This window comes from Ursus maritimus, unplaced genomic scaffold, assembly GCF_017311325.1.
Source record: "Ursus maritimus isolate PB19 unplaced genomic scaffold, ASM1731132v1 scaffold_2, whole genome shotgun sequence".
Lineage (NCBI taxonomy): Eukaryota > Metazoa > Chordata > Mammalia > Carnivora > Ursidae > Ursus > Ursus maritimus.
The window spans coordinates 86021063-86031142 of NW_024424452.1; the positions used below are offsets into that span (position 1 = coordinate 86021063).

General features: G+C 43.8%; 1 protein-coding gene across 1 annotated transcript; it reads left to right on the forward strand.

Annotated features, from left to right (window-relative positions):
- Positions 1 to 875: 875 nt before the first annotated feature.
- On the forward strand, positions 876 to 9250 carry ARPC5 (actin related protein 2/3 complex subunit 5). Its single transcript, XM_040636295.1, has 4 exons — positions 876 to 1162; positions 3525 to 3597; positions 5895 to 6071; positions 7877 to 9250. Exons 1-4 carry the CDS (start codon positions 1020 to 1022, stop codon positions 7937 to 7939), a joined length of 456 nt encoding a protein of 151 aa, XP_040492229.1. The 5' UTR covers positions 876 to 1019; the 3' UTR covers positions 7940 to 9250.
- The last annotated feature ends 830 nt before the right edge of the window (positions 9251 to 10080 follow it).

Here is a 10080-nt window from a genome sequence, read left to right on the forward strand (position 1 = left end):
TAACTCGCCCCTATCCTTTTCTAGCATTCTTACTCCAAACAGCCACTTATTTTAAGATGTCAGTGACTGACCCTACCCCAAATTCCACAGGTTCACCCCAGTTTTGCCACCCCAGCCACTGACCAGAACCCTCCTCTCCCTCCAAATGGATATGATACCTAGTTCAGGCTCTGCAGGTGCCGTCGGGATGCTGTCACACAGCACTGTCAGATAAGATATGACCTTTCGACTCCGTCCTTGGGGACCTCCCGCTGGCCGCGCAGCGTAGTTCCAACCCCGGGAAAGGGGCTCTCGGCTCAGGAACGCAGCCACCAGCAGTGCACGGTCCGAAGTGATGTCTCTGACAACTAGAACGACGCTGGGCGCCCGGGAGCGCATCACTCCGCCCCATACTCCTGCGAACTGCAGGGGACTTGGTCCGGCAACCAATCCATTCCACCTCACAGGCAAGTCCGGGCCAGCCGGACCTCACGCAGGACCCCGATGACAGGTCGCTGGCAGCGGCGGCGGCAGTAAAAGCCACCCGCCCCCAGTGCCCATAGCCGCCAACCTAAGGACCCCCAGCCCAGGATGGACCGCAGAGAAGCGTTGCTATAGAAACCCCTTGGCGATCACGTGACGCCCTCGGACGACCAATTGCCTCTTACCTCTGCTGGCGGCACCTCTTTCGGCCCTCCCTCCGGCCCCGCCCCCTCCCGCCCCCGCCTCCTTCGCCCAGCCCCGCCCCTTTCCTGCGGAGAGCCCGCGCCTGCGCACTGCGACCAGCGCGCTCCCTCCCTCGCGCGCGCTCCCCGGGGAAGAGTGGGGGCGGCGTAGGAGGCTAGAGAAGAGCATGAAGCTGAGGAGGAAGGAACGCCGCCAGCGCGCAGGCCCAGAAGCGCCCGAGCCCCGGCTGCCGGCGACGCCCCAGAGCGGAAGAGGGAAGTGAAGGCGCCAGGTTGCGGGTTCCTGGTGGGCTACGCTTACCGAGGTAGTGGCAGTAACCGAGAGGAGGCTTTTGCCACCGGTCCGGATCGGGGATGTCGAAGAACACGGTGTCGTCGGCCCGGTTCCGGAAGGTGGACGTGGATGAGTACGACGAGAACAAGTTCGTGGACGAGGAAGACGGGGGCGATGGGCAGGCCGGGCCCGACGAAGGCGAGGTGGACTCCTGCCTGCGGCAATATCCTTGCGTCTGCCGGCCTCCCTTCCCCACCCCGCCCCTCTCCCGGGACCCCGCCGCCCCCGGGGCAGGGGCGCGGAGCTGCCTCCAGCGGCCCATGACTTAAATCTGTCTCTCTGGGGTCCCCCCTCTCAGAGGGCAGGGACACTCCCATTTCTAGCCGAGTCGCTTCCAGACCGCAGGGTCCCGCCTCGGAAACTTGCCCTTCCCGGCGCGCCTTCCCCGCCGCGATTCCTCAGGTTGTGGCCGGAGTTGCTGCCTCCGGGAACTGGCGGGGCCGGCCGCGCCTTCTGGGCGCGGAGAGGCGGGGGGGAGAGGGCATCTGGTGCTGCCCTCTGGTTCTCGGGGGCGCTTAAGTTGTCGTCCGCAGGACGGTGATTGCCGGAGTCATATTGGCTCCAGAAATTTGTGATTGGGAGGAGCAGGCTGCTTCTGTTGGGGTGGTGATTGGGTTTGGGAGCGTTAGGAGAGTTTATTCCCTGCTGGGAGGGATGGGGCGGTTTGCAGAATTGGGGCTCTCTGTCCTTTTAGCCCCAGGGCCTTTTTTTTTCTTCATTAGAGAGAAAGGAATTTGGCAAGATAAAGGTTGCTAGACAGCTCTGTCTTTTGTTAACCGGGGGAAAGGGAGTGAGTACAAAACAACCAACTCCCAAGAAGGAAGCTTGAAGGCTTTTACCTGCTAAGCAAGGGACAATGGAAAGAAGACAGGGATTACAAGTGGAGAATCCCTGGAAATATTTAAAATAAACCCCAGTGAATAAAATAGATGATGAATAAAATAGACGATGAGTCATTGTACAAAGCAGAATCATTTTTGTAATCCTGAAATCGTTTCCATTTCAGTTAAAATGTGGCTGTCAGTTCCTGGTTTTTGTTTTTGCATATTTGAATATTCATAAATTTTAGTGAGCATTTGCATCACATCTTTTTTAGAAAAATGTAAATGTTGCCACAACTAATGCTGTAGTTTTATAGAATCTCAGTTACTGAATTCACTCAGTTCTAATTATTCTTGAATGTATTCATACGATAGGGAAGACTTTTAAACCCTTTCCTCATCAATGTTCTATTAAAGTATAATGGGGAAATACGAGTGAAAATATTGGTTGTAACTATATCTAGTCTTAAAGGCACCTAAAATACAGCACTAAACATTTATCAACATACAGATGTTTCTTTCATTTCCACAACTTTCACAGCTGTTGCTATTTTGCATTATTTAAATACTTAAACGCTTTAGGTCTCAAAAATGAGCCAGTCTGCAAAAGACATGCTTTTCTAGAAGTTCGGTAACCCTTGAAAATAACAGCTTACCACCAGCTGTAGGTGTTTTTTGTTTTGGGGGGTTTTTTGGTCAGACCTTTTTTTTTCTTTTTTTCTTTTTTTTCAAACATAAGCAATGAACATTATTCTGTCTGAAAACGTTCTTTGTGATGGATAAATGATGTTTTGTGAGCTAACTGTAGGTTGCTGGTGATGACTCTTAACTGGTACTGCTGTATCCGTATAATGAATCTGCTTTTAAATCACTTTATCTTAAAATAAAAGGATATTGTCTCTTCTCTTGTTGCAACCAGAAGAGACAAGGTCTGGGTCAGGCACTACAATGGAGGAACAAGTGAACTCTGTGTGGTTTTCCTTTTAGGGGAATGACTGTATATTCTGACAGTCTGATTGGCCTTCCGTGTCTCGTACTTGCTAACTCACTGGTGCTTTCAAAGATTAAATTTAATAGGTATGACCTAAAACAGTTTTAATAATCTTTATGAAATATAAGAGAAAACATGCAAAACAGAAAAATTAAGCTACTTCCTAAAGGTCATTGAATTATTAGATCTTTTTAATGCCTCTTTTCGTTAATACTGAGATTGCTGATGGATATCATTTAGAGTGCTAGAATTATCACCAGCATTTTCTACCACCGTTTCACTTCCTATAGAATGTAATTCTAGCAAAAGTTTCTTCTTTATTTTTCCAATTAGAATCACATAAAAAGACATTTTGGTTGAGGATATGCTGTTTCATTTTGGGACCTAATAATTCTAAGATATATATAATTTTTAAAAAATATAACTGGTTAATGTTTGCATGTGTGTCTTACTGGAAAATAAAAGCCTATCAAAGTGTTCATTTAGTAATTAGAGCCAGACAAGAGCTGGTCTTCGCCTTACTACGTTCTCTAGTGTTTTCGGTATTTTACATTTGATTGACATCCTTGAAACCAACATATTGAGTTTTCAATATTGAACATAGTGACCGTTTTTCTATGTATAAAGTCAAGTCTTAAGAACCAATGATACCTGGTAGTTACAGTTCTTTGCCAAGGGCTGCCCTTTGCTGCTATCCCCTTAACCTCCGTCACAGGAAACATGACAGCCGCCCTCCAGGCAGCTCTGAAAAATCCCCCTATCAACACCAAGAGTCAGGCGGTGAAGGTAAGTCACAGACACACAGTGATCTCTGCTGGTATCTTAGCATTCTTACCAAAACCCTCTGAAGTATCATGAAATCAACAAATATTTTAACCATTTACTGTCTTCGACATGGAAGGGCTTACTATGTAGTTTGATAGATAAAAATTTACATATGAAAAATAGCACTCTAATATTGAGTTATGGTAAGAGAGATCATTTTGCTGTGTTTAATGGAGACACTCCAGTTGAATTTAAACAAAGGCCTGAAGGATAAACAAAACTTTTTACAAAATAAACAGATTCTGTTTGGTTGCTTTTTATTTTTTTTTTTATTTTTTATTTTTTTAAGATTTTTATTTATTTATGTGACAGCGAGAGAGGGAACACAGCAGGGGGAGTGGGAGAGGAAGAAGCAGGCTCACAGCAGAGGAGCCCGATGTGGGGCTCGATCCCATAACGCCGGGATCACGCCCTGAGCTGAAGGCAGACGCTTTAACGACTGCGCTACCCAGGCGCCCCTGTTTGGTTGCTTTTTAGAAATTTTTCTAAATTATGCAAGTATTAAATGTTTATAGAAAACTCCGAGAAGTGAGGGGACAAAAAGGGTAATATCCCACTGCCCAGAGATAATAGGTTATTACTTTTTGGTGTTGCTCTATGCTTATAGACCTTTCATACTAGTTGTCTTTTGTTTTGTTTTTTAATAAAAATGGAGTTTTACAACTGGATTTTTTTTTTACAATGTACATAAACATCTTTCCTTGACAATAAGTTTATTTCTATAAGCATCTTTTTTTAATGGCTGCGTATAGATATGCTGTGGTTCACATATAACTCATCTCCTTTTGTCATATATTTAGATTATTGACCTTTTGTTGTAAACAGTACTGAAATGAACAATTTTGGGTAAATTGTTCATTTTTTCCTTTGAATGAATTCCTAGAAGTGAATCTGGGTTTTAGAATGCACATTTTTTAAGGCTTTTGGTAAAAGTGGTATTGCCAAATTGCCCTTCAGAAGAACATGCGTTAGCGTTCCCTGCAGCAGTCTTTCCGGAAATTCTGGAGAACTTATTTACTAGTTGTTTAAAATGAAGCCCAGAGCCCTGACCCCATTGTCTGTAGGAACCCTAAGGATCTCTTTAATTGAGTAGTAATAATTTAGGTAAATGCATAATAATTATCTAGGCAACAATGAGAGGAAACATTTTCTTTGGTTTTTGAAAGTGGCAAGGGACGTGCTTGAAATTTCAATTTTACCACCTTCTGCTTTTATATGGGTGAGTTTTTATCACAGTTTGTGGGTGGGAAGTTATAGCTGTGGTTGTTAAGAGTATTTTTCTAAATTGGCTAATTGCCTAGTCTTTAAACTAAAGACAGCAATAGGTGGTGGAAACATTCTGTAAACTCGTGATGAGTAGGAACGCCAAAGATACTACTCTTTCTTGAATAGGTGAAGTGAAATTGTTTGAAAGGGTAAATGGAGTGTTCTCTTTGCTTGGCTTCATGGGTGAAAAAATAACTTTGCTCTTGGAGCAGCCTTTTATCAAAGAAAAATCTTCGTAAATGAAAATGACTATATCTTATATATTGACTGTAGATATGAAACTTAAAACAAGTCTTAAAAGCTTATTTTTATTTATTATTGAAGGATGGTTCAAGGTAGAACTGCATTTCATTTTTTCTGTCTTCAGAGTTTTTTTTGAGGTCAAGAAGTAAAATTTAAATATCGATTCAATAAAATGGGCAAGTTATCACATCTCTTTGTAAGCAAATCCTTTCAGCTCTCCTTCAGACATGTCTGGAATCTGCCCCCCTCCAGTGCTCCCATGCTCGCCAAAGCGAGCCTGTATTATTACAGTTGCTTCCAAACTGGTCTCCCGGGTTCTGCCTCATTCCCTGCCCCCCACCAGCCCCACATCAGCTTATTCTCAACATGGCAGCCAAAGGGATCCCATCAAAATACAAGTCAGGTTCCATCACTGTTCTCGAAACCTTCCAACATCTTCTCATTTCTCTTAATGAAAGCCAGAGTCCTCCCAGTGGCCTGTGGGGTGTACCTGGTCTGTCTTCCCACTGCCTCTCTGACCTCCTGTCCTACTATTCCACCATATTGCTCTGGCCCCCAGGGAGCTTTTTGCTGTTCCCTGACCACCTGAACACCCAGTAACAGCAGTTGTTCTTTCCTCCGTCAGAAACACCCAAGGATTCTTCGTTCTTGTCCATCAGGTCTTAAATGTCAATGTCGCCTTCTCAGTGTGGCCTTTCTAGAACAACCATTCCACACACATCGTCTAAATGTTCTTCATTTATCCCCAGGATCGAGCAGGCAGCATTGTCTTGAAGGTGCTCATCTCCTTTAAAGCGAATGATATTGAAAAGGCAGTTCAATCCCTGGACAAGAATGGTGTGGATCTTCTAATGAAGTATATTTATAAAGGCTTCGAGAGCCCCTCTGACAATAGCAGTGCTGTGTTATTGCAATGGCACGAAAAGGTGAGTTATGAATTACAAATTGCTATGACTGGCTCCTTTATATTAGAAAATAACAATATACCTTCTCTCACCTAAATGATTATTTTGACTTCTTGGCTGTACATCTTTGTTTTTACAATAAATGCATGAAAATGAAAGTTTAGATTTGTGCTTACTAGCCTTGGTCTTCAGAGATTCTGATTTGCAACACACATTCAGTAATGAAAACACACAGTAAAGAGAGAGTAAAACTCACCTTGGTCAAGTCACTTGATGGCTCATACGCTGTCAATTAAGAGAGCTCACTTTACCAGACCTCCCCATTTTCCCAAGACAGACCCAGTTTATGCCTGTTGTCCCAACGTAATTATGAGTAGTTCCATTTCACCCCCAGTGTACCAGTTGGAGAATAATGTATATGGTCATCCTGTTCAGGAACCCTTTCCATTTGCCACTCACTGTGATTAGTTGATGTTTCATTTAGGTCATATAATGAGCCTAGGCGATATCCAAACATCTTTATCATCCTCAGTGTAGAGATGAAGAGCCCACTTAAAAACCTAAGCCACCTGGTTTCTGTCCAGTCTCAGGATCGTAGCAGCCATCGATGGAGCACTTACTATATTCCAAGCACTTTATAAATATTCACTCCTTTAATTCTCATAAAGATACTAGGAGGGAAAGCTTGCTATCATTCCTCTTTTGGTGGAGGGGGAAACTGAGGCACGCATTAAGTCTTCATTGTTTCCCAACGTCAGTCACCAGTCCTTGCCAGTCTGTCTGCTAAATAATTCTCCAGCCATGCACGTAGCTAGCCCTCTAACACAGCTCTTTGCAGCCTCTCTCCCAGTTGTTGCTGTAACTTTCTACACGGCCCTCCACCTACCAGTTCTGCCTCCCTCAAATCTGTTCTCTGCCCGGTCGCCAGAATGCCCTCTCTCAAATCCAGACCTACCATGTCAGTCACCTGCAGAATGAAGCCCAAGTTCCCAAGTGTAGCTGCTCCTCTTCTATGTTGTTCTTTCCCACTCTGCTCCAGCAGTGAGCAGCATAACAGTAGCTTTCCCAGAACACACCATACGGTTTCGCACCTCTCGACCTTTGCAAACGTTTTCTCTCTGCCTGAGTGTCTCCTTACCCAGTGCACACCTCTGTCGTTGCATACATTATATTAACATCTCCTTAATAGGTCTGTCCCTTCCCAGTAGACCAGAAGGTACTATATCCCTGGCATCTAGCGCGGTACCCAATACACAAAAGTATTCAGTACGTAAGCTAGAGCTTTCAAGTCCTGATACTTACTCGAGACTCCCAGTTTTTGAAGGTAAAATCAAAATTAAAGTTTCTGAGTTCTTAGCTATTAAGTAATATATTCTTAGCTTGGGGGAATAAAAAGAGTCTGACAAACTGGCTAATCTAAATGGCACTCAGGGTAGTGGATCCCAGTTTGAATTTCTTCCTGACAGTGCTAAGAAGAGGGCAAAATGAACGTCCTAAATTTACATGTGAGCACCTGTTTTTTAGGCAGGCACACGCTGTAAGTCTCTAAGAACATCCTGTTACGTGAAAACAACATACTAGAATATCAGCTAGTGTCTCACTAGCATGTGGGCGCACGAAGCAGGGACTCCGAAGGTGGTGTGGGTTGCCGTGTCCCCAATGTCGAGAACAGTGCCTGGCGCTTGATAAGTGTCCGAGAAGTGTGTATGAAAGTTAATCCAAAGCCAGTAGCTGCACACATTCCTTCTTTAAGGAAGATGTTTTACTTGGTATGAGAATTGACCCTTTATGATTCTGTCAGCATTTATATTTTGGGTGTTTTTTAGGCCCTTGCTGCTGGAGGAGTCGGGTCCATCGTTCGAGTCCTGACGGCAAGGAAAACCGTGTAGTCGGCAGGAACTGGATAGTCTGTGGGTGTGGGAGTTGCTGGTACAAAGACCAAAACAACCAAATGCCACCGCTGCCCTTCGGGTAGCGTCTGTTCTCTCAGCTTTGCCTTCTTGCTTCCTTTTTCATGTCCATAAAGAACAAAATCACATATCAGTTTTCCTTTCATGAAAATTGGGATAATACAGAGGAAATGTTTGAACAGGAGTGTTTCATGCTCTCAGAAACGATTCCGGTGTGTACCTGTCTATAGATAGTATAATTTTCCTTCAAGTGTAATTGTGCAATTTTAACCCCAGTTGGCTGATGGGGTTTGGTTTTGTTTTGCTTTTTTGTTTTTTTGAGGTGTTCTGTTTTGTTTTGTTTTTGACTAATAGTGAAAAATTTGATCCGAATTGGAGGCCAGTTTCCTAACTCATTGCTAGCCAGGAAATGATCTTTATAAAAAATATATTTGAGAAACTGGCAGCTGTTAACATTGCAAAACTGGACCATAATTCCCTCATTTAAGCAAAATGTGTTTCTGGAACAAGTGGTGGGTGAACACCACTACCACGTTTTGGCTTTGTTCCTGCTTAGCTCCAGAGCACGTGAGCTTAAGTACGCTTCTTCCTCTCTGCATCCAATAATCATGGCCTCTCGATTTCTTTGTGGTCTCCAGGGTCCAGAGCAAGGACTCTTGCTCTACAAAATGTATCTATGAAATGCCAGCGCCTGTATGGCACAAGCATAAAACTTTGTTCTAATAATATGACCCAATTTGGGGAAACTACTCCAAATGAGAAAAGATGTGGAAACAATGATGAAGTTCAAACTCTGGGCAGCCTCTGAATGAAACGCTATTTTCTTTAGAAGTATCATAGCTGCCTTAGACATTACAAGGTATATAACTAGTGTTTAATATGCCCTATAAATGTCTTCAGTGTTCGTCAGGGTAATTAGGATCTTAAAAGATTTGGTTCAGATCCAGACACATATACGTTCTGTATTTTGCTCAGTGGTTTTTAAAAAAGGAAGATGCCACACAGCAAAAAGTGTTTACTTTGTTGGACAAACCAAATCGGTTCTCAAAAAATGACCGGTGCTTATAAAAAGTTATTAGTAACTCCAGAACAAACCACCTGAATGCATATGACCAAGAGGGAAATCAGCCTGTGTTTAGTATTTACATTGGACACCAGTTTCCTAATCACTGTCTTATGTGAAAACTGGTGGAGAAATTCTATAACCTCTTTGCTGTTTTTGATACCTGCTTTTTGTTTTGTTTTGTAAAAATGATAAAGTTCAGAAAATAAAATGTCAGTGTTGAATAATTTATTTTTCTACTCTTATTTTAATACTTACGAACGTATGGTTAATTAGGAGGGAAGATTTCCTGTTTTCCCAGGAGGTTATGGTACTCTTGACAAGAAGTAATTTGCTACGGAAGGTTTCTAAAACTCTTTTATTCACATATAAAGGAGTGGAGTAAAGGAGAGAGTCATCGATGGTGGCAGGGCACCACCGAAGCCTTTGGAATGAGTCCATAGCCCTGTGGATGCCACCTGAGCCCCCAAGTATCACTGCCCAAAGACCGAAACTGGAATATGCCAAGTAGCCTAGCAGCTGTGGTCATTTACTCCCGGCCCGTACACCCTTTCTCACATGGCAGCCTCTCTTGTCTCCACACCGGCCCTGATTAGATTCCTGCTTCAAAGCTCTAGAAACTGAACGGGCAAGTCAGAGGGCTGTGGGTTAAGCGAAGCGAAATAATAGGTAGTCAAGTAGGTACCGCATAACCCCTGGCAAACTTGAAAATGAAAAGTGATACTGCAATACTTCTTTGTAAAATCCTTCTTAATGTCCTTTTCATGGCTATCGTGTTGGAGAAGATTCTGGAGTTCCCTATTTTATAGTCCCCAAAATGGGTGTGTTCAAAATCTGCCAGCCTATCAGCTTCATTCAGGGAGATAGTAAAAATATTTAACAATGAGTGCAGCACAGGGACTGACTCAGAGCGGATGTCGGCAGGAAACCACTAGCTCCCCTGATTCGTCTGTGCTGACTGGGAGTTGTGGTGATGCTGACTATGGAGCCGGATCCGACTGTGCGGGGTGGGGACAGTCAGGTGGCCAGGATGATGGCAGAAAACAGATCCAAATGC